Raw genomic sequence first — 25,338 nt, forward strand, 5'->3', positions numbered from 1 at the left:
GGCCAGTTTCTGGCTAGTTCTTGACATTGTAATTAACAGTACATTGTCTCATGGATAATACTGAAATGTTAGGATACAAAGTACAATCTGAACCAGCCTCCACACTTGGAACAGGACTCAAAAAGGCTGGGTGGCCAGTTTCTGGCTAGTTCTTGACATTGTAATTAACAGTACATTGTCTCATGGCTAATACTGAAATGTTAGGATACAAAGTACAATCTGAACCAGCCAAGCAGACTTGAATCAAAAGGCTGGGAAGGCTAGTTATAACAAGTCTGGTCCTCCTTTAAAAGGTGCTGCATTCTTTTGAGGTGAAAATAAGTAATTAAAGCCATGTGAAAAAGTGAAAACTTCTCATTGTAATGTATAAAACTTCACTCACTCTGCCCAATGCATGTAGCAGTTCATAGTGCTAACCAATGCAGAGAAATCTTCAGAGATACCAAAAGAACAGGTGCAGACAAGCTGATTTTCATAGGAGATGCAAGTACAAACACTTCAAAATACCATTGAATATTCATGTGGATCTGTGACTTGCTCATAGTAACATTTTTCTTAAAATTTGATAAAACAACCCTCTCCTTCATCTTAGCAACTTTCAAGTATTTGATCAGCCAGAAATGTAAGGGGTAAAAATTAGACATCAGAAATTTGTACATGAACAATTTTAGACCAATACTTCAATTTGGTTTCAACATTGATATTTCCATGTAGCCTAAATAGCCATTATCACACATTGTCCTTTATATCTGACATTACTAAGATTTATGTCGCTCACTGTTAATCTCACGTGTAATGTCACCAACGTCCCACACAATCGGTTGTCTAACGTACTTGTCAAATAATACAAAGACACACTTTCAGGACTGTCAGTTGCTGGTCAAAGTACTGTAATACTATATACAGTATTAATAGTACCACAATACTGAATAGCATTCTTATCTACCAGAACATAGCTGCAGAAATACACATAACCTCAGTCATCAGCCCTATATGTCATTACGAATTTCATATTCATATACACATTATGATTGAAATTTGAACTACCCATCAGATGCCATTGCTCATTGAAACAAATGTAAATTTTCTACCTTTTAAAAACCCTCTAATTCTAGATATGCAAAACCCTCCTTATATGTGGCAATATACTGTAGAAGGATCCCATGGAACAAAATGTTTAATTGCTAGAAGCTAAATTGATTTAAGGTATAACATCGCAACAATATTCCTACAGTTAACCAATCATCGGACAGGGAATCAACAAGGGAGACAACAAAGGCAGTGACGACCTTGACAGTCACCACCACAGATAGGACAGACAGCATCCAGTCCCCAAGGAGAAATTGTCCTTGACAGTCCATGTGACAACTAATTGGCCCCACATCGGTTTGATTGTTTGTTTCTTTTGTTTGTTGTTTAATACAATATTACTGCTACCACATTGGTAGTTACTGTAGCTCCATCTACAATGTCAACATGACCGTCCTGGCTCATGGCTTGATGCTCTGTAATTGGTACAATTATGTAACGTTGGAGATTTGACTTATATAAGCCCTCCATCTGGCGACCTCTGACAGCTGGCTTTAAATGTGCCTTCACCCCTTGTGTGACAATCTCATGTACCCAACTGTTTGTCACCTTCACATTTATACTGAACACACCTGGTTCAGTTAGCCCATTACCTGTCAAATCAGTACCTTTATTGTACATTTTGACACCTGATTACTTCATAAAGATTAACATATTTTATGTATAATGCAATCTGAAATCCCCCAGCTGTATTGAGATTCAGGGGGAAGGGTGTACAATACAGGATACAGAGGTGACATCAAGTTTCCCAATACAGGATACATCAAGTTTCCCAATACAGGATACATCAAGTTTCCCAATACACTGATACATCAAGTTTCCCAATACAGGATACATATTTACAAAATCTACTGTCAAAACGCTAGGGTTTTGACTTTCCTGTGGAAACATCATGATAAATCAAGTTTCCCAATACAGGATACATATTTAAGGTGGTTTTACACTGCCAAACATCATGTTCAGTGTTCAGGGATTTCATGAGACACAGGTGGCCCAGGTGTCTAAGGTACTGCAACTTGCTGTGCCAAGTTGTGATTGAGGGCAAACCTATGGCTGTCGGTTTACCCTGAATATTTCTAGATTTGTCCGCAACATACCCATGTTGGTGGGGTTCACCAAGGTGGTAGACATCTTCCCACAGCAGGCTGACATATGATGTATCTGGAATACTGCCAAAAGCTGCTTGAAACAAGCTCTCTCAGATTCAAACATACAGCAGTGGACCCATCTGCCCAAAATAGCTGGGAATCATCAATATCTTGTTACAATGTAATTGTCTGCACTAGACACCTTCAAACTACTGACAAAAACGGTAAAAAAATAACATGTCTGCTTGTCAGAAACAAGCACCATTGAGGAAGGAGTTTTAAGACAACTGACATTCTCGAGAAGATTATCACTTTTACAGTCCAAAGCCCAAGTCTAGTTAAATTCTTTCAGTGTAGTAAGCTTGGCTATTAAACCTGAATTCCACTGATGATGAGGCCGATTTCAGTTTACCAGTCTCAGAAGTTTTTGGCACCAACTTTTCTTACCATTAGGTACATAGCAATTCTGTAGCAGATCATTAATGTGGACAATTGAAAATATAGATCAATTTCCTATCCTGAAAGGACAGACAGACCTTAATATCCATTATGCCAAATGACACTAACGACTTAACCTTTGAAGTTCAGGCTAGAATCAAAATCCAACCAGGCTTCCATTGAATGCTGGTATTTGACAACAGCGGCCAATAATCATGCTGACACATAGCCTTGACAACAGGAAGCTGGGCTTCCTGCCACGATGGGCTGGGTCTGGCTAGGCCCTCCAAGACAAGGCTGTTTCATACAAGCCATCATGTGTATGTCGGCAACATGTGTAACTGTAGTAATTGGGCAATTTGATCCAACTGTGACTAGCGTGGGCTAGATGAATAATTATCATTTCATGTACATGACATGAAACTTCTATGGATGAAACAGTATACAGCTGTGGTTTATAATGGACTTCTAGTAATTATTTAGTCATTAATTCCCTTCAACCACTTCTTGATTGGCTTGTAACGGTTGTTGTTACTTTTAAATTTAAATCATAAATGTTACTAATGGCCTGATCAGATTTATTATCCAACATGTTTGTACATTTGTACCAGTCAATATTTTTGGGTTTTGTTTGTTGTTTACTTCTAAATTGTTTCAGCAACAGGAAATATAGACTTTCACACCATAAAACAAAATTATATACACCATTCACATGTATATTAGGACAAGATATATGAAGCAGTGAAGACGGAAACAGATAAATATACATTTGAAGCCAACATATATTTTTTTATTCTAATTAAACATGGAGCGAGCGAGTGAGTTTGGTTTTACGCCGCTTTTAGCAATATTCCAGCAACATCATGGCAGGGGACACCAGAAATGGGCTTCACACATTGTACCCATGTGGGGATTCGAACCCGGGGTCTTCGGCGTGACAAGCCAATGCTTTACCCACTTGGCTACCCTACCGCCCCCTAAACATGGAGTGATACAACAACAACTTGGTACTAAACTTGTTCATGGAATTGCTTATAAAATTAATCGTCTTTTCAATTATATATCTAATTTTAAGTTCCCTCTTAAAATGCATCAAACTCAACTGAGAATAAGAAACCTTTCATCTCCATACATAATACTTGGCTTGGATAAGGAAAAGATCAAATACAGATGTACCTCAAATGTAAATATATCGTGTAACAGGACATCTGCCCTATACACACAGACACAATTTTCAAGGTCCTTTTAACCTGTGCTACTACAAGCTGTCTCCAAAATACAAAAGGAAATACTCATATACCCTTACCAGAAAACATTACAACTAGTTTTTAATCAAACCTTAGGCCAAAATAAATGCTTTCAACACCTTGTAAGACTAATTCAAATAGATCACCTAAAGGATGAACAAAGAACAACCTGAAACCAATGGTAGCGGTTTAAACTATTAAATGATGGCACATTGCTGAATACCTGCCTGCCCCACCGCAGAAATTTTGACATGACATTCTATATACAGATATTTTGTGGGCAGGTAAGTTTTGCACATGGCTGGCAAGTTTTACATCTACCCAGCCCTATGGTCTGGCTGAAATGTTTGGGAGTTTCATACCCTGAGAAGTGCTAAACTCAGTAATATATTTCATGCAGGAAAATCAACAGATCAAACATTAGCATATTCGTTTATACTTCTAGAGTAACATATTTATAATCAATGAAATTTTATATTACACTATAAAATGCTCACCTCTAGAACATTTTTACTCATATTGATTTGTGGAATAGAGCTGGGTCAACTTCCCTTTTTCATAATCCAGATTGGTTTGGGTTTCATTTGACTATATGAAATACAAAATGTTCTGGCACAACTATCACATAATCTCAGTTAGGGCTTAAAGTGCCACTAATTATGCCCTGAATATGGATATTCCATATCCACTGAGTTCGGAATAACATGGCCACCTGTTGCCCAGACAATTGCTTCGGGCTTATCTGTTAAACAGCACTTGACTTGATAACAAACATTTAATCTCACAGTACAGCATATGTCCTTCCATTGTCAAAGAATCCATTCAAACAATCTCAGTTGTCTGAGACAATGAAATTGAAAGAATGAAAACACTTGGGCATTAAAGTCAACCTGTGCAACGTTTTATCAGACTTGTAGTCCAGACAAGTTTACTCTGAGCACAATTGTCAGCAGTCTGTCATGCTGACCCTGAAACGAATATAGTCATATTTAGCCCATGCAAGTCTAGAATATGTGACAAGTCTAGATTACCAGTTTCAGGCTGAACATGAAGAAAGTCTCTGAGTCTCATCCTATTTTATGAACACAATTTAGGAACCGTTTTTACTATAAAATTTCATTACAGAGACTACATTTTAGTTAAAATTTTCAGTAGAATTGAATTTTATTTTATGAACCATTATCAACTACAATGAACAGAATGTTTCTGGACTAAAATTCCAAACTGTAAAGGTCAATAATTCCTAATGTTTAAGCCTGTTCAGCCAATAAATGACATCGCACAAATAGACTCAACAGCCATTCCATCTCCACACACACATCCCCATGTCGGTGATTATTTGTTCGTCATTATCGTCTCATTTCACCTCATAATTACCATCATCATCCTCGTCCCATCAGCCCTAACGGCCAACACAGACCTTGTATCCAGGCTATTGCCTGACAAAGGATACCCAATCCCACAATACACCAGACAGCCACACGAATCGTGATCATAATTAGACTAGCTATTAATGCACAGTGTCAATTCTTCAGTCTCTACTTACATGTACTTATACAGTACAACCAGAAATTATTGAGAATTTAAAGATTGTAAATGTTTTATTTTTTTTCACTCATTACTCACGTATTAAATGTGAATATTAGCAGAACATAACTCCAGATTCAAAAACAGGTGAACAGTTAGTATTTTGTCAAGTCACCATAGGCAGCAAAGCAGGCTTCAATGCTGCGGGGCATACTACTGATCAAAGAAGTTAGAAAGTCGGGGTCCATGCTGTCCCAATATCGGACCAACTCTTCTTTCATTTCAGCAATATTTGTCAGATTTTTCTTATTAACACTTTCCTTCATAAGTCACTCAACATTTTCTATTGGATTTAGGTCAGGGCTATAGCTTGGCCAATCTAATAATGTCATATTTTGGGTCTGAAACCAGGCCTGTGAATGCTTTGAACGATGTGTTGGGTCGTGGTCCTGCTGGAAAATCCAAAAATTTTCATAGAACACGTGAGCAGATGGAAGTAAATGTCCCTCGAGAATATCTGTGTACCGCTTACTGTTCATATTCCCTTCAAATACACAGAGGGGCGTTGCCCCTAACACAGATATGCCACCCCACACGTTAAATTTCGGACTGTACTTTGGGTACTGATACAAAGGTTTTTCAGTTTGTTTGGTCCAGGATTTCAGTGTATTAGGAAACAGCCACACAGAACTTTCATCTGAGAAAATCACATTGTCCTAGTTAAAATTTCTATGCTGTAAGAACCAGTTCAACCTTCCGGCTCCCTTTTGTTCAGGTTTCATGATCGGTGATGGAATTAGTCAACTTTTCTGCCAACCCATTGCATGCAGCTCAGTTCTAATTGTCTCCTTGCAGACAGCCACAGTTCCTCTATCAATCATATCCAGCCTTAAGTTTTCTAAACTCCTTCGTTTGTTTTTAGAAACAAGAATACCAAGCCGCCTCCTGTCACCGACAGTCAATTTTCTGGGCCTACCTGCACCTCCCTGGTGCTCAATGCCATATCCAATTGCAATATTTTTCAAAACACGATAAACAGTGGACAAAGGGATGCCTGTTCTACTTGAAATCACTTTAGCTGATCTGATGTCCTTGTTATAATACTCTAAAATCAACTTCCTCTTCTCTAAATCATCCTTACTGAGGAGCACTGAAAATGTCGTCTGCTAGCAAGTAAACAAAAGGGGATAACTCTTCACAAACTAATGAAAAAGGATTAACGGAGTTGTCTCTCTTGAATGAAACCAAGCACTTGATAGCTGGTCAAGGTTGTTTATACTAGAAATCCAATTAACCATATTCCTAAAATTCTCAATAATTTCTGGTCATACTATACAAAACAGAATGTATAGTCAGAGTATATATATATTCTTAGCCAAACAAAACTAAACTAAAGTTTTCTCTAAAATCATCATCTGCATGTGTTGTATACAAAACATGACGCACAAAACCATTATCACTCCACAATGAGACGATTAGTCAATTACTCAAAAATCAATCTGTCCCTTGAACATATTCAACAAGAATTTCTTAATGGGTCTAAAGAGTTACAAGTCTCAAAAGAGAAGCTGTTAAGGACCAGCCTTTCACAAGGTAGGAATATTGGCTCCTCCAAAGTAATATTCTTTTCTTGTTTGTGAAAGTGTTTAACATAACATGACAATAGTTCCCCCATCTGATGGGCTGAGTGCTGCGACTGAAGGCAATCAGTGAGATGCTGTAAACACATGAGGATGATGAGCTATAAATCAATACGACAGGATTCCCAGGGAGACAGTCTGATACAGTGACACTTTGGCCAGGACAAATATATCTGTTGATGGCATTGTTGTCTTTGGTCAGACAGATCAGTAACAGACATGATTTGCACATATGGAAACTACTGTTTGATCTATTCTAACAGGCCAGGTTTCATGGCGGATAATTTTCTACGGTCTTTCAATCTGTTTCTAATGTCAGTACTGTGTTTCAGATCTTGCAAATTGATAGCAGATGTGTACTTACCCAAATTAAGTTTTCTTGTTAAAATGGTTAACAAATGACCATTTTTCTTAAAATGGTGAATGTTGTTTAAACATATGTTGTAATTTACAAAGTTTGCCTCCTTTCTTTACATTGATTCACAAATTAAGCTTATTAATGTCCGAATACCCTAGTTTATTTCATGAATATTGTGCATTAAGAATGCTCATATGCATATATACCTCCAAGGTCCCGATCCACAAAGCGTTCATAATGTTACGACCTGCTGTAACTCTAGAGCTTATTACAGGCTTACAAATATGGTAGCACTAACAAGGTATTGTAGATCGGGACTAAGTTTCCTAGTTTGAAATTCCATTTATCACAATCTTCATAACTTATGTAACCAAATTATTAAAAAGAATATATTTGTAATTGTACCTTTTAGTGAGTGAGTGAGTGAGTATGGTTTTTACACTGCTTGTAGCAATATTCCAGCAATATCATGGCAGGGGACACCAGAAATGGGCTTCACACATTGTACCCATGTGGGGAATCGAACCTGGGTCTTCAGCATGACGAGCGAAGGCTTTAACCACTAGGCTACCCCACTGCCCCAATTGTACCTTTTAGGCATTATTACCAGTGTCAATGGAATTTCAAACCCTGGTCGAATGCTAAATATAGGGATACAAGCAAGCAAATATATTGATTTTTTGTCATCTAATCCTACCAATTGACGTTCAGTACAGGTATTGGATAATCTGCCTGTATGATACGCTATACAATGGCAGTAACAGCAGCTTGGAGTTATCATGTCATATATCCTAGAGTCTATTAATCACGAGACTGGCACCTGTCGATATAACACAGATGTCTGAGTTGTGAGAGAACAAAAACAAAATACATTAAGTCCACCATCATGACCATGGCAGATGATTCTCAGAAAGTTGAATAAAAATAAAAAATATATTCAACGTTTGGGAAGAAATTATGATGATAAACAGGCAAAACACTGAAAAGTGTTGCGATGCACTTAAATTATTTTATCACAGTCCCATTAGTTACATGAAGCTAATGACTTGGTATCATAACATACTGATATATACTGACTAGTGTTGGGAATTGGTTAAAACCTCATAATTGATGATTGCTTCATTACAACAGATCAATCATCGAAAATAATTGGTTAGCGTCATTTATGATTTTTTCCTGGTTATTTTGGTTAATGCAAAAAAGAAGAAGAAAAAAACCGTAGTTCTTTGGAGGTTTTTTTTGCAAATTACACATCTTGAAAGGATTACTAGTATGTTAGGAACATAAAACTCCTGGAGTGTTTAAGATAAATTCAATCATGACTTGCAACAAGCTTGTAGTGGTTATGAAATGTAACTTACAAAACCAACCTTGTGAAAAATATTGTTAATGCAAAGAGTGTTCCAGAATTGTTCATGTTCGATTATGAGAAAACAGTGATGTTTTAAAATGTTAATTCCTAGTCACAAGTCACAATGATCAATAGGATTTAAGGGCTTTAGGAGTTATGCTTATGTGTTTCACACAACTAGTTAATGTTTTATGTTGAGATGCTTCCTACATATCCGATGTCCCACATTTCTGAGTGACCCCAGTATTGACAGTGACCCCTGTATTCACTGACCAGCTGTCACATGACATGACCGGGAGATAAGCCTCCTTCTAGGACCAGCATGGTCTCTGGGGACTGCCCCACTGGTCCCCACACACTAATTAACATGGCTATAATTTGGCCAATTCAAGAATACCTCATCTGAATACCTCATCTACACAGCTGACGACCTGTCGTATTGATTTACTGTTGAATATTCTCCTCTATAAAGATGACCTATCTTCACCCATCAATGTATGCAAATTTGTAGTAATAACTTGTTTTCGTACCACACAATGATCACTGATGGACAATGCTATGACTTGGCTGATACTGATAAAATGGCTGACACTGGGTATTCCGTTGCCAATTTTTTTCCCAAAAATATCAAAACAAACATGTTAATAGGAATATAATATCCCACATTATCTTCCACTGATATACTTCTTTGGGCAGGTCAGGCAATATCTCCAAATAGATCCATGAAAATGGATCATAATAGAGACTATTGTGACATCATCGATCAACATGACATCACACTCTAATGACATCACACCCAGCCAATGACATATCACTGATGTCCCAGCCTTCACAAAATGGAAGAATAATTTTGGATCATAAATACAGTCTCATCCTTGTGCATGTTGATATCAAATATATGTACAATTTTCATTAAAACTTTTAAACTCTCTGTGAGGCTTTAGAATATTAAACACTTATCAACTTGTGTTGATATACATGTACATGTATGCAGTATCAAAAGATACTGAGTTTATATTCTCTAGATATTGGATGCATTAGGCTACAATAAATTAATCCTCAGCATTTCATCTAAAATATTTCAAACTGAATTCGTTTTTACATGTTGACTATTCAAAGTACTTGTCTACATCTTATCAATCATGAATGGGACCGTCTAATGACACAAGTGTGTTTGGTGATGTGATTGACAGACAATAAAATCTATTAATGAATGTATTGAGTGTATTGAGGACAGAATTGTTATTAGTACAAATACCTTAATGTTGTTGTATAATTACAACCCAGAGTTTTGATCATCATGAAAGGTAACCAGTTCAGAGCACATTTCATGTCATTGGTTCTTTATTCTTGGTGCTACCACAGAAACGCTGATCTTACTGATATGCCAATGAATATAACCATATTAACATATAGACACAAAAAAAATGACAAGTGATAAATTCACAGAATGTGTTTCATATTTAAATATGGCAAGGGGAATCAAGGTGATTACATTAATGGATACAGACAAAGATTCCGGAATAAACACACTAACATGATCATGAATGTTAAATGTGGAATTTTAGTCACCTAACTACTCTGAATTACACCAGTTTGTGAAATAGGTTTCTTGCATGCTCCCTGAACCAAGTGAATAGTGGCAAATATAACACATGAAGTGCAACACACGCCGTGCAACAGACTCCCTTAACACAGGCCCAGTAATGGTGCGAACATCTGCTTCACTGACTGGCTACAACCAACCACAGCATGGATAGATTCTATTATGGAAATGCTTATTGATAATACATACACAATTATAAAGACTAAATCACAACACAATATCTGCTAACAGTAACAAATTGCTGATTGATCTTGCTGTTGTACTGAGAATATTTCACGCTTAATTTTATGGTTTACATGTAAGCTTGTTGAGAAAATAAATGTGTCTCATTTTGTTACTGTATTGTTTAGGTCCTTTACTTCAATGAGTAAGGGATGACTGCTAAATCACTCAAATAAGTGAGTGAGTGAGTTAGTTTTATACCGCACTCAGCAATATTCCACCTATATGGAGGTGGTCTGTAAATAATCGAGTCTGGACCAGACAATCCAGTGATCAACAGCATGAACATCGATGTGCGCAATTGGGAACCGATGACATGTGTCAACCAAGTCAGGGAGCCTGACCACCCGATCCCGTTAGTCGCCTCTTAAGACAGGCATGGGTTACTGAAGATCAATATTCTAACTCGGATCCACTCAAATAAGTGCTTGGTACTATGTTTTATACTGTGTTAATCTTTTTGGAGAAGGGTGTGCACATGGTCTCTTTATTCGGTGTCTGCTACCTTGTTTTTGTTGCCTAAGTTTTGTTGCTTTGAATCCCTCTTAAAAAATGTTGTTAGACAAAGAAAAATTCTATGTAATATTATTTTGTATTTTATGGATTTGTGTCTTGTTCAAAAGTCCTCTGTATTACAGAAATCTGGCAAATAAATATACACTAAACATTATTCTCGGTTTTTAAATCTCCATGCATTAAATTTCATCTTCCAAATAGAATTAACAGGCAAATAATACATGCTGAAAATATGTTTATGTTATTTTCTCTCATATCCTTTTATCATATACAGGTCTGGGTGACACTGCTCCAGTCTGTAGTCTCCAGTACAGCAGTAACAGATGTGTCTGACATGTATTTCAGTTTCCACCAACACGTGACCATGCAGAGACTGCGTCTACAGAAAGGTGTCGTGTCATGCTGTGTTGCAAGGATATCAGTGCTGTCTGGACATCAGGAACTAGTTAATCGTCTTACTGAAACTGTTTCATATCCGATTAACTGTTTTCACAATACCAAAATATTCTAAAAGTCTTCCATGCAAGGTAGAACTGTCCAATTCACAATATATATCCTGACTGACATCCATGGTATTATTTCCCATTCCGGATTGACTTACATTTTGTGACACCATTGACAAGCTGTTGCAAACAGTTGCTAATTATTTTATACTGAATACATCAGATTGGGAAAGTGTTATTGATTTCATAACGTAAACTACAAAAATGACTGAATATTCATAAAAAAAACCTTGGATTACAAATGGCAGATTCAACATTTTTAGAACCATTTTAGAATGAGCAGTGTTTAACGTAATCAGGCCAGGCAGCTATTAGTACTGTTTCCTGACTGACAACCAAGTACAGTTCCCTGACAATCAAGTACTGTTCCCTTACAGTTCAGTACTGTTCCATGGCAACCCAGTACTGTTTCCTGACAACCAAGTACTGTTTCCTAACAATTCAGTACTGTTCCTTTACAACCCAGTACTGTTTCCTGACAACCCAGTACTGTTTCCTGACAACCCAGTACTGTTTCATGACAATTCAGTACTGTTCCTTTACAACCCAGTACTGTTTCCTGACAACCAAGTACTGTTCCCTGACAATCAAGTACTGTTTCATGACAATTCAGTAGTTCCTTTACAACCCAGTACTGTTTCCTGACAACCCAGTACTGTTTCCTAACCCAATTCAGTAGTTCCCTTACAATTCAGTACAGTTCCTTGACAACCCAGTACTGTTCCCTGACAATCAAGTACTGTTTCATGACAACCAAGTACTGTTTCATGACAACCAAGTACTGTTCCCTGACTAACAACAGTTCCCTAACAACCAAGTACTGTTTTCTGACAATCCAGTAGTTTCTTCACAACCAAGTACTGTTCCCTAACAACCAAGTACTGTTCCCTCACAACCAAGTACTGTTCTCTCACAATCAAGTACTGTTCCCTGACAACAAAGTCATTCACAGAAGAAAAGAATGCTTGCTGAGGTAATGATCCACTAATGAAGTCTTGATAGTATCTATGGCAACATGAAATCATGAGTAAACTAATCAATAATGTTTGCATTTTTATGTTTTCATGTCATCAGAAGATGACCCATCGTGACATCTTTCAAGATGCTTGATGAGGTTGCAGACACCTAGCTACTGAGAAGTGACTGACTGACTGAGTTTTGGTTTTACACTGCTTTTAGCAATATTCCAGCAACATCACGGCGGGGGACACCAGAAATGGGCTTCACACATTGTACCCATGTGGGGATTCGAACCCGGGTCTTCGCATGACGAGCCAACGTTTTAACCACTAGGCTATCCCACCGCCCCTACTGAGAAGTGACTTCAACAGGTTCAAAGAGAAGATCATCAATCTTCTGGTGAAACAAACACTATGCATAAATACTATGGAGCACCATTGTAATGCAGATGAAGCCTTATCTAAAACCATTTCACTCTTCAAACTTAATTAACCTGCATAACCTCTATACATAAAGTAAACAAACAAGAACAAATCTGATTCAGATCAAAAATTATCTTTCACTGGCTTCAGGCATTTAGGTATTTCAGGCTTCAACACATATGTGAGTGAGTGAGTGAGTGAGTGAGTGAGTGAGTGAGTGAGTGAGTGAGTGAGTGAGTGAGTGAGTGAGTGAGTGAGTGAGTGAGTGAGTGAGTGAGTGAGTGAGTGAGTGAGTGAGTGAGTGAGTGAGTGAGGTTTTACGTCGCTTTTAGCAATATTCCAGCAACATCACGGCGGGGGACACCAGAAATGAGCTTCACACATTGTACCCATATGGGGAATCGAAACCGGACCATCGGCGTGACGAGCAAACGCTTTAACCACTAGGCTACCCCACTGCCCCTCAACACATATGTAAATTGTCTTGTGGATAGAGACTGAGAAGGTGTCAGTATTAGTTTACTCTCTGCATGTTATTTGTAGTTACCCTGCCTGGAAATCTGGGGAAAGGGGATAAAACAAGGACTGGCTGGGTCCGAGTCAGTGTGCTGACTGGGCCATCTGTGTTAAACTGTGGCATAAGGGTGTCAATGGGGTAGCACTATAAACAAGACAGACTCTCCTGCACTGCCTACCTGCTGCAGTTGACATCCCGCTTGTGACTCCTCCACATGAAGCCTCCACCGAAGGCCTCGGATGAGATAGTGAACCCTGTTGGGAGTTTGTCCCAGTCATCAAACCGGACTCCACCCCCTAGGGAGTAAGTGCCTGCCGGACAGGGGTGACACTCCTGGTCCCCTTGGATGTCCAGAAACTGACCTGCATTGCATGTGAATGCTGAAACAGAAGAACCATCGATTACAACTCTAGGTGTGAATATTCCCAATAACCAGGAAGATAAAGTCAGTTTCTTGTTTGTTGTTTAACGCTGCACACAGCAATATTACAGCTATATGATAGTGTCTGTAAATAATCAAGTACAGAACGGACAATCTAGTAATTAACATCATGAACACTGATCTAGGCATTTGGGATTCATTGACATGTGTCAACCAAGTCAGCAAGCCCTGTCAGTTGCCTTTTCCAACAAGCATGGGTTGCTGAAGACCAATTCTAACCCAGATTGTCACAAGCCATAAAGTTAGTGATATCTCCCTCCCTACAAATACGAGCATGATGCACATTCAAGGTAAATCACATACCTCAGAACACCAAGAAAAATTAATACCACCACTTGAGAGTATAACTGATATTATGAGCGACAACTGAACAAAATAATTCCACCAGTTCATGAAATGCTTTCAATGCCTTTCAAAAAACATGAATTAATAATGGCTACTAAGTTTTCAATAAACAGCGCTTTTCATATGATGGCAATGTGATACATGAATAATTGAAAACTCAAAATCACAATTCCATAACAAAACAGCCATGTAATGAAATTATTCCTGAGTTGGTGCATGATGCCCTGCTTGTTTTCAGTATCCACTGCATCATCTGCACTCAGTCAGGTTTCAATGTCACATAATCAACAAGTCTCCAAGCGTTGCTGCCAGATCCATCTTGTCACAAAACAAGCATTGGTTGCTGGCAATGCGTTTTAAATCGGAATTCCAAAAGGGTTGTTTGAAGTAAGATAACTTATTTGCTTACAAAGTTTGAATCTTAGAAAATACAAAAACGAAATCTGAAGTTCCACAGAGGAAAAACAGTTATGCTAATGAATGATCCCCACCCTCAGTTGAACTTAAATCAAACTATTTGCCATGGAAATGCATAAAACGTAGTCATCGACAGAAAAAGACACCAGTTGAGAGCATGCCTGAAATGTGTATGGAGTTTCATGTAGAATTACTGAATGATTTATTAGTTATACAGACTCATGGGGCAAGTCATAGATCACCATTGCAAACACCAATTTTGGTTTAAGATTAATTTGTTAAACATAATAGCATCTTTACAGTCACAAGCACTGACACCTTGGGAAATCTTAACAGTATAGACTCTACAGTAGCAAGAAACTTGACATGTTTAATCAGCTCCAGATAAAACCACCTGGATTTTGTTATTCATTTTTTCTAATGCATCCAAAACCTAGATGAAAGCATTTTAAACTATTTTTAGTACCGGTATATGTTTGTTGGTGTTAAGATCTGATGGGTTGATGAAGGCTCTGAAGGTTCTTAAACTTTTATTCCAAGCACTAACTCTTCTAATCATGTTCATCCCACTGTGTCAAGTAATGAACAAAGAATACTTAAATATTACATAGATTGTGTCTTGACACTAATTAACTTTAAATTTCAATGGCATTGCAAACAATTCACAATGACAGATCATAGAAACTTCACGAAGTGACAACAACTCTCAGAACTGGAGAGAAAAACAATGAATAAACAAATCCACATCAGCATAAAAGACACATCAACTCTCAAGCCGGCAATTGTGGCTTCATGAATTGCTTAAAGACTGTGTTTAAAGCAAATGTCTGTCACATCAGATCAATGGTTGAAATAATGGAAAAAGTTGGCATGAACACTAATGACTTTTCTTGGTAACTGGCTACAAACAGTGCTGGAGTCTACTGAATGTTAAGACTCTGGGGGAAATATTTACAGGACATTAAAGTTCAACTCTTAAAACAGCCTTACTTAAGCTTGGACCATTGTTAAAGAAGTCATAAAAGATTCAGAATTCCTTCTGTTCACGGTCCAATGGCATTGTTAAAATGACAGTCTGTGAGAAAACATTTGAGTTCATGAGTCCAAACATGGCTGTTGGCATAATTTTCAATGGTGACAATGTCTAATGACAATAAACTGAAACTTTGCCTACTTTTTATGTAAAAATATTCAAATATTACACTTAAATTCAAAATGGGACATCTATAGATATGTTGATCTGTGCCCTGTGGTACACCTGAAGCTTCAATAACTGGCCATTTTGAATTACAAAATTATGTGTGTTTTTCATGTTTGCATGGGATGTAATGGAACATTCCATGAGAAGGTATTGGATAGAGACCTGAACATATGGTGACACTAACATTACCTAAGGTAAGATGACTGTATTAGAGTCAGCCCAGCATTAAGTGTTAGTAAAATTCAAATCTTGTTTGTATTACGAGGAGTGGTATCCTAAACTTCTCATGGATGTTTTTCTTTTCAAAAGTGTCTTTAATTTTTTTTAATCATATGTCAATTTAAAAACTCAAAACTATTTTAAACTAACAATTATCACTGTTAAAAGTTATCAGTTCTCAACATACTGTTTCAACTGTGACAAATCCAGAGAATATGCCAGTGTGAATCTGATTGTTACGCAGCAATATAACGACAGCCTGGAACTAATCAAGTCCTGACTAGACAAATCAGTGATTGAATAAGCAATGTCCTATCAGGATACCTTGACACACAATCAAGCAACGCACTAAGCCTGACCATCCAATCTATTCCCTGCATCCTTCGTCCAGTGGGTTACTGGGGACTCTGTACAAGGTAAGTAGGTCTTCAGGTTTGTGGAAACTCAAACTAGGTTCACAGTGGTACGTGTTAGGGGTGAAACGGTACGTCTGTACCACAGTACGGTAGGTATTGCAGTACAAGGTAGGTCCGTTTGATCAGTATAAGGCCTTGCAGAAAATTGACAACAAGAGTCAAACCTTACATTTTTCGGATAACATGGAAACAAATTAACCATCTATATTTTGAATGAACAAAACTGTCATATTATTTTTGATCATAATTTCCCAAAAGTACATTTGTTGTTGTTTAGTACAAGCATCATACAAACACATCCTCATCATTTTTGCAAAACATCACCATCAATACAATCAATCAATACATCAATACAAAACAATCCATTATCTTCAGGGTGAATTTACTATAATGTAATTATCCTTACCCAAGGCTAATATGTATACCAGTACTTGTATTCAGATGCACTTATCATATACTTATTATCTAGGTTAGATAATTAGCAAAATGTATGGAAGGAAGACCAGAAGGCATAAAATTTTGATGGGTTTGCAAATGCTGTATTTGGAGCTTTTGCAGTTGACATTTCCCTATGAAGCACTCTAAAATCTGTCATATTATGACTAGAAATACTGAAAACAAATTTTGGATTGCTAGTATTTCTACTAATACCGCGGTATACAGTTTCACCCCTAATACATATACTGGTTGAGACTGGATCGTACTTACTGCACTCCTTTCCTCGCACAGGGGCGTTGGGAGCTCCCCCTACACACTTGTTGTGTTCTGGCACCGACACCCGCCATCTCATTCCCTCGCTGTCACACTCTGTGTACTCATAGTGGAAGTCATTCTGCAGGACAAACACAATTACTTCATCAGAAGGAATCAATGGTAAAATGTGTTCTTAGGAATCAGAAGGAATCAATGGTAAAATGTGTTCTTAGGAATCAGAAGGAATCAATGGTAAAATGTGTTCTTAGGAATCATAAGGAATCAGAGGGAATCAATGGTAGAATGTGTTCTTTGGAATCAATGGTAGGATGCATTCTTTGGAATCAGAAGGAACCAATGGTAAAATGTGTTCTCAGGAGAAAAAAATATAATTTCATCTACGCACATCAAGATTACCTTACTTCATACTAAACTCAAGTTAGCTCTACATTGCTCATTGCGATACATAAGATGGATATCACACCCAGATACAACATAGCTTCCAATCACAAGCTCTCTGTTGTCTTTAAAAGTTGAAATGACTTTTAGTCAATGTTTTTTGTCAATTATATGTTATTATATATGATATAAATACTTCAATAAACTTGGTTCTAAGTATGCACATGGGGGAACCAGTGGTTTCTCTTCTAGACAGAGATTAATATTGATTATAATTTGCATGGATGATTTGGTGGTGGTGATGGTGGTGGTGGTGGTAGTGGTTGTGGTTGTGGTGGTGGTTGTTGTTGTTGTGGTGGTGGTAGTGGTGGTGTGGTGGTGGTGGTGGTCGTGACTGTGGTGGTGACTGTGGTGGTGGTGGTGGTGACTGTGACTGTGGAAGTGGTGGTGGTGGTGGTGGTGGTTGTGGTGGTGGTGGTGGTGGTCGTGACTGTGGAAGTGGTGGTGGTGGTCGTGACTGTGGTGGTGACTGTGGTGGTGGTGGTGGTGGTCGTGGACTGTAACAGTGACTGTGGTGGTGGTGCCTGTGGGTTTAGACTAAAGTATAACATGTGTTTAACAACTCATGTCATGTCGTGATTTGTGAGTAACTCATTGTACAGGCTTATACCAGGAACAACGTGCCAGCTGACTGAGATACAACAGATTAACATGGATATCCCACTCAGACAAACTGTGCTGACTCCAGACCAACCAGTCCTTGTTTAACCCTTTAATGCTGAACACCAGACAGGGTAAAATAACCTTCATTTAACTACTACTGACATGACACATATCACTACAACATCCTATAACACACCAAACAGGATCCAGGCCGATAGCTAATGCTTTCTCCACAACACCATGGAGGCAGTCTATCAATGTTTCACCCACTATAACGCACCAACCAGGAACAAGAGGATCTGACCACCGACCTCCAGGCCTGAGATAGATGCTTTCTCCACAACACCACGGAGGCAGTCTATCAATGTTTCACCCACTATAACGCACCAACCAGGAACAAGAGGATCTGACCACCCGACCTCCAGGCCTGAGATAGATGCTTTCTCCACTAAACAACAGAGGCAGTTACAGACTATCACATTATCACTTCAACCCCTACAACCGACTACAACAAACCAGCCAGGATATATCAACCAGGCCCCAAGTTCCACCAGCAGTCTGTTAATCATGATCTCCATGATGTTAATTTCCTGTCAGCGCAGTCAAACAATAAGTGCTTTCAACACAGGAGCTGTATCCTGGGATATCTGATAGCACCGCTACTGGAGGTTCATGTACAGGGGATTAAACCATATTTGCATGGCACTCACATCCATCCTAGTTGACACATACACAGTGCTACAGATGATGTCTTGAGCAGAGATGCATATTTATTCATATGTTAGGCATCGATATGGGATATTAATAATTTTCTTCTTGTAGTCAACCAGTTTTTCCTTGGATCTGTGTGTGTGTGTGTGAGAGAGTGAGTGAGTGAGTGAGTGAGTGAGTGAGAGAGAGTGAGAGAGAGGAGTGAGTGAGTGAGAGAGAGAGTGAGATTTTCCACAACTTCTAGCTGTATTCCTACAAGGTCATGGCAGTTTTCACAAAAAGCGCCACATTAAGATTCAAACCTACTTGGTGGGCGGAATTAGAAATCAACAAGGTTCTTGTCACAACCCCATATACCTATAGATTTAGGTGTCCCTTGATTCAAATACCATTCTGTTGCATTGTGTATATCTAGTCAGCATCAGTGATTATCATTAAAGTAACAATGGTGATACATCCCCCGAGTGTCATAACATCTGCTTGGCCACTTAGATATTAGTTTTATTACTAAGCTCCCAGTTTTGTCACCATGGTTACGGGGAGATGAAACCGAGATGAAAAATCATTCGCACATCAATGTTTGTCGTAATTACTCATGTTCAACGTAATTACCAATTGATGTATAAAGATCAGGTATATACTTCATTAGAGGCTTCCAATACATAAAAGTTGAACAAAAACCCAGAACAGTTATTAATCTGCTGGCACATCCGGTGGCAACAGTTTTAGCTGAACTTTAATCAGATAATTTTACAATATTCAGGTTTCAGTTTAAGACTAAAGTAACAGACTGACAAAGGAGAACCAGTCCGTAACACACTGATCTGAAGTCTAGTGAATTGTCTGTTTGTTCAGTAGGGCTGCGTAATAAAACCGGTATTTACCATTGTAACAGGCCAAACTATCCCCCTGGCTAAACCTTCCCCAGGGAAACTTTAGCCTAGGCCAAACTCCCCACCCCCCACCCCTAGGCTTAATCTTCCCCACCCTTGAATCAACTTATAAGGCTCCTTGTTTCAAACCCTTGTTCTTGTATCAAAAGGGGAGATTCTGACCAAGGAAGACTTTTTCTTCCCCAACCTTGTTTTCATGTTTATGTTCGTCTTGAAAAAGTCAGAAACGAAAACAAGACATAGGTGAACATTCAGGTGAACACATTTATAAGATATTCATGTTGATGTCATTGTCAAGTTCCATCAACAATTTACAGGTCATCTTCATCTTCATATATAACATGTACATGGTTCACATTTTGTTTCAATATCCTTATATAAGGTGAGATTAAAAAGACAAGCAAGCATAAAAGCAAAGATATTATATCATTACTATTATTTTATATTATCATTTACTTATTTTGTATGTTTCAATAATTTAATTTACCTGGGTTGAATCACATTGGTACAATGAGTGAAGCCCATTTCTGGTACTGAAAATGGTTTATCTCAAACTCATTACTATATTGAAACTTTCACTATATACCCAGTTTTTACTTGGATGTCCATATCCATTCAAAGTTTTATTCCCTCACTCATGGCTTTTAATATGGCATCCACGTCTGCGACATCAACTTAACAGTTGGAAGCAGATGTAAACATCAACACAACAACAACAACAACCCAACACAATATCTATATCAAATGCTGTATCATCTATCATTCCACTATATTGCCTTATTCTATATTCAAAAGACAGGGTTTGATAAGGGGTATACTTGGCCCATGGATATCTGAATCATATTTCATTCACCAAAAGTGATTATGGATTTGTACACAAGCTTATGTAAATAATGTTCCATTAAATTTATACATAAATACAACAAATATTAGATAATAAACAGCATGATAAGAGAGCAAGCTACCTGTGTATATGACATCTTATTTACCCATGCGATTGATTGTTTACATCTTATGGTGCCATGATTTAATTTGGTCTTCATAGATGGCGACAGGAGCAGGATATAGAGATATATGCCAATCAAACGTGTATGCATTCAAATCACTACACCCAAGTCAGAGGCAAAAATGGACTATTTGGTAAAAATATGCACCAAAATATAAGTCAAAGCTACTCTCGGTTTATAAGAGCAAGGGTTGGGAAGAAGTGGCCTAGCTAGGCCAGAATTTCCCCTTTGATATAAGAGCAAGGGTGGGGAAGAAGTAGCCTAGCTAGGCCAGAATCTCCCCTTTGATATAAGAGCAAGGGTGGGGAAGAAGTGGCCTAGCTAGGCCAGAATCTCCCTTTGATATAAGAGCAAGGGTGGGAAGAAGTGGCCTAGCTAGGCCAGAATCTCCCCTTTTGATATAAGAGCAAGGGTGGGGAAGAAGTGGCCTAGCTAGGCCAGAATCTCCCTTTGATATAAGAGCAAGGTGTGGGGAAGAAGTAGCCTAGCTAGGCCAGAATCTCCCCTTTTGATATAAGAGCAAGGGTGGGGAAGAAGTAGCCTAGCTAGGCCAGAATCTCCCCTTTGATATAAGAGCAAGTGTGGGGAAGAAGTAGCCTAGCTAGGCCAGAATCTCCCCTTTTGATATAAGAGCAAGTGTGGGGAAGAAGTAGCCTAGCTAGGCCAGAATCTCCCCTTTTGATATAAGAGCAAGGGTGGGGAAGAAGTAGCCTAGCTAGGCCAGAATCTCCCCTTTTGATATAAGAGCAAGGGTGGGGAAGAAGTAGCCTAGCCAGAAGGCCAGAATCTAGCTAGGCCAGAATCCTTTGATATAAGAGCAAGGGTGGGGAAGAAGTAGCCTAGCTAGGCCAGAATCTCCCTTTGATATAAGAGCAAGGGTGTGGGGAAGAAGTAGAAGAAGTAGCCTAGCTAGGCCAGAATCTCCCCTTTGATATAAGAGCAAGGGTGGGGAAGAAGTGGCCTAGCTAGGCCAGAATCTCCCCTTTGATATAAGAGCAAGGGTGGGGAAGAAGTGGCCTAGCTAGGCCAGAATCTCCAGAATCTTTTGATATAAGAGCAAGGGTGGGAAGAAGTGGCCTAGCCAGGCCAGAATCTTTGATATAAGAGCAAGGGTGGGGAAGAAGTAGCCTAGCTAGGCCAGAATCTCCCTTTGATATAAGAGCAAGGGTGTGGGAAGAAGTAGCCTAGCTAGGCCAGAATCTCCCCTTTGATATAAGAGCAAGGGTGGGGAAGAAGTGGCCTAGCTAGGCCAGAATCTCCCCTTTGATATAAGAGCAAGGGTGGGGGAAGAAGTAGCCTAGCTAGGCCAGAATCTCCCCCTTTTGATATAAGAGCAAGGGTGGGGAAGAAGTAGCCTAGCTAGGCCAGAATCTCCCCCTTTGATATAAGAGCAAGGGTGGGGAAGAAGTGGCCTAGCTAGGCCAGAATCTCCCCTTTTGATATAAGAGCAAGGGTGGGGAAGAAGTAGCCTAGCTAGGCCAGAATCTCCCTTTGATATAAGAGCAAGGGTGGGGAAGAAGCAGCCTAGCTAGGCCAGAATCTCCCTTTGATATAAGAGCAAGGGTGGGGAAGAAGTAGCCTAGCTAGGCCAGAATCTCCCTTTGATATAAGAGCAAGGGTGGGGAAGAAGTGGCCTAGCTAGGCCAGAATCTCCCCCTTTGATATAAGAGCAAGGGTGGGGAAGAAGTAGCCTAGCTAGGCCAGAATCTCCCCTTTTGATATAAGAGCAAGGGTGGGGAAGAAGTGGCCTAGCTAGGCCAGAATCTCCCCTTTGATATAAGAGCAAGGGTGGGGAAGAAGTAGCCTAGCTAGGCCAGAATCTCCCTTTGATATAAGAGCAAGGGTGGGGAAGAAGTAGCCTAGCTAGGCCAGAATCTCCCCTTTGATATAAGAGCAAGGGTGGGGAAGAAGTAGCCTAGCTAGGCCAGATATAAGAGCAAGGGTTTGAGCTAGGCCAGAATCTCCTTTTGATAAGAGCAAGGGTGGGGAAGAAGTGGCCTAGCTAGGCCAGAATCTCCCCCTTTGATATAAGAGCAAGGGTGGGGAAGAAGTAGCCTAGCTAGGCCAGAATCTCCCTTTGATATAAGAGCAAGGGTGGGGAAGAAGTGGCCTAGCTAGGCCAGAATCTCCCCCTTTTGATATAAGAGCAAGGGTGGGGAAGAAGTAGCCTAGCTAGGCCAGAATCTCCCCCTTTTGATATAAGAGCAAGGGTGGGGAAGAAGTGGCCTAGCTAGGCCAGAATCTTCCCCTTTGATATAAGAGCAAGGGTGGGGAAGAAGTGGCCTAGCTAGGCCAGAATCTCCCCCTTTGATATAAGAGCAAGGGTGGGGAAGAAGTAGCCTAGCTAGGCCAGAATCTCCCCCTTTGTTATAAAAACAAGGGTGGGGAAGAAGTGGCATAGCTAGGCCATAATCTCCCAAGACATGAAAACGATACGTATTGCGATACCCTGATTGAAAAACCAGTATTTTGACATGCATTCGGAAAACTTCGTAACACTCGAAAACCAGGTCAAGTTGCTATCTAAAATCTCAGGGCTTTTTTTGAGAGTGGAGAAAGTAGTTCAAACTAGTAACCTCTGTGTTGATGTTAAATTGTTCTTTTCCTTGTTTCATTTGTGCCATAAATTATATACATTTTTATTTTGTCATGATTAAAGGTTTTTTATAAAAGCTTAATCAAGCATAGTAATTTTGTTGTGTTTTTGCTTTATAAATCAAGCATTAACTTGATTGTTATTGCAATATATTGCAATACATATCTCAATATATGCTTTCGCATCGCGTAATATATCACAATATGAAAATTCTCTGCAATACCCACCCCTATTGTTCAGTAAGACTGGACAACACAATACCTCATACTACATGAACCACATCCAGGGCAAAATGTATTGAACAAGAAGATAAAGTCATCAAATTCGATTTAGGGTCTAACCCCAAAAGGCATTTGGGTACCTAACCCCCAAAAGGCACATCTAGGGATCATGGTTGACATGTGTACCAAGTTTGATGAAGCTAGCATGTGTAGTTTGGGAGATCTGCTCGGACAAGATGACATCCTCATAGCCACAGCATAAGTCACGTTTCCATGGAAACAGCAAAACTAAAATTTGTATCTGGGTCTAACCCCAGAATATTAAAATAAAAAAAGGGTAGATACTGGTAGACAGATGATGTTATTATGGTTACAGTTGTGACGCCGAATCGGCACAATACTAATACATCTGTCACAATGGTATTAGACCTTGCTTGACATGTCAAAGGCGATTTATCAAAAGCTGAAAGTCATCACACTGTAGGCAGAATTTCTATCAATTAATGTTATATCATACTATCATATAAATCATTTCTAAACACCAATCTGACAATCACTGAATCAGATGAAATTTTGTCAGAGTCATAATTATCTGTTTCATCCTAGTCACGCTTTGTCTTTCATTTTATGAAAAATATGCTGTTAGCTGTTTGACCAATGACAGCTTGACCATCATATTTTTGCATTGTGACCATATTTTGCCATTTGACCAATGATAGCTCTGAAGCCACTATGGAAATACAACAGTATTTTGCCAGTTTCATGGAAATTTCATCTTAACATAGAACCGACTACTGCTGGCTTGATCGATTATGAAATAATCACCAAGAATACTAATACATAGTGGTTTAGTGCAGTTACCTTACTGCATTAATTTGGCATCTCATTGTGTATAATTAGAGTTAATTAGTGTGCCAAATACAAAGCAGCAACAGCTCCATACAAGCCACACACACAGAGTGCTCTCATATTTAATGTAAGGCAGTATGTGTGAGAGGAGGAGTTTTCGCTTGAGAAAGTCACAATCAAATTAAACCTGCATTGTTTTGGATAATTTCTTAGTTTTATTAGATCAGAATAAATTCAAACACCATGACCTCTGTACTATCAATGTGCACCATTTGAAAATCGAAGGCGCCAATGTCGGTGCCTGGAATTAAACCATTGCATATATATGTGGCTTTTAACAATCCCTTGAACATTTTTATATACGCAGAGCTGCTTGCAACATTCGAGGCAAGTGTCAAGTACCAAAACTACTAATTAGCCATTAAGCCAACACATTGCAGCTTGCTTGTTGAAACCACCACATATCTTCTCTTCATTGACCATGTTCTTAATCTGAGGTGAGACAATCCTGCAGACACAAGACACGAGACATTGACCAGATGGCCTATTGCTCTTGTCTGCAAGCACCACCTGTCTGAACCACAGCCACAACTATCAGATTCACAGCCGGAACACTACCACAAGCCATGCCTGTGTGTCCACGATTTATCTAGGATTCCAAACAAAGCACTCTTGACAGTCAAAGTGGCAACAAATCTTCCACACTGGGAGTAGCTGTTAAGTTTACACTTTCCAAAGCCACGTGGAGAGTGCTCTAGGTATTTCAACACGGTATGTTAACA

General features: G+C 39.0%; 1 protein-coding gene across 1 annotated transcript in view; it reads right to left on the bottom strand.

The window, feature by feature from the left end:
* LOC124277497 (endosome/lysosome-associated apoptosis and autophagy regulator family member 2-like) overlaps positions 1-25,338 on the bottom strand; it is a 60,818-nt gene that overhangs the window by 34,613 nt on the left and 867 nt on the right. The window contains 2 exon segments of the mRNA XM_046713201.1: positions 13,663-13,864; positions 17,233-17,356. Coding sequence (XP_046569157.1) covers positions 13,663-13,864; positions 17,233-17,356 — 326 coding nt within the window.

Source organism: Haliotis rubra, unplaced genomic scaffold (genome assembly GCF_003918875.1).
Source record: "Haliotis rubra isolate DU_JTF1 unplaced genomic scaffold, ASM391887v1 Scf222, whole genome shotgun sequence".
Taxonomy (NCBI): Eukaryota; Metazoa; Mollusca; class Gastropoda; order Lepetellida; family Haliotidae; genus Haliotis; species Haliotis rubra.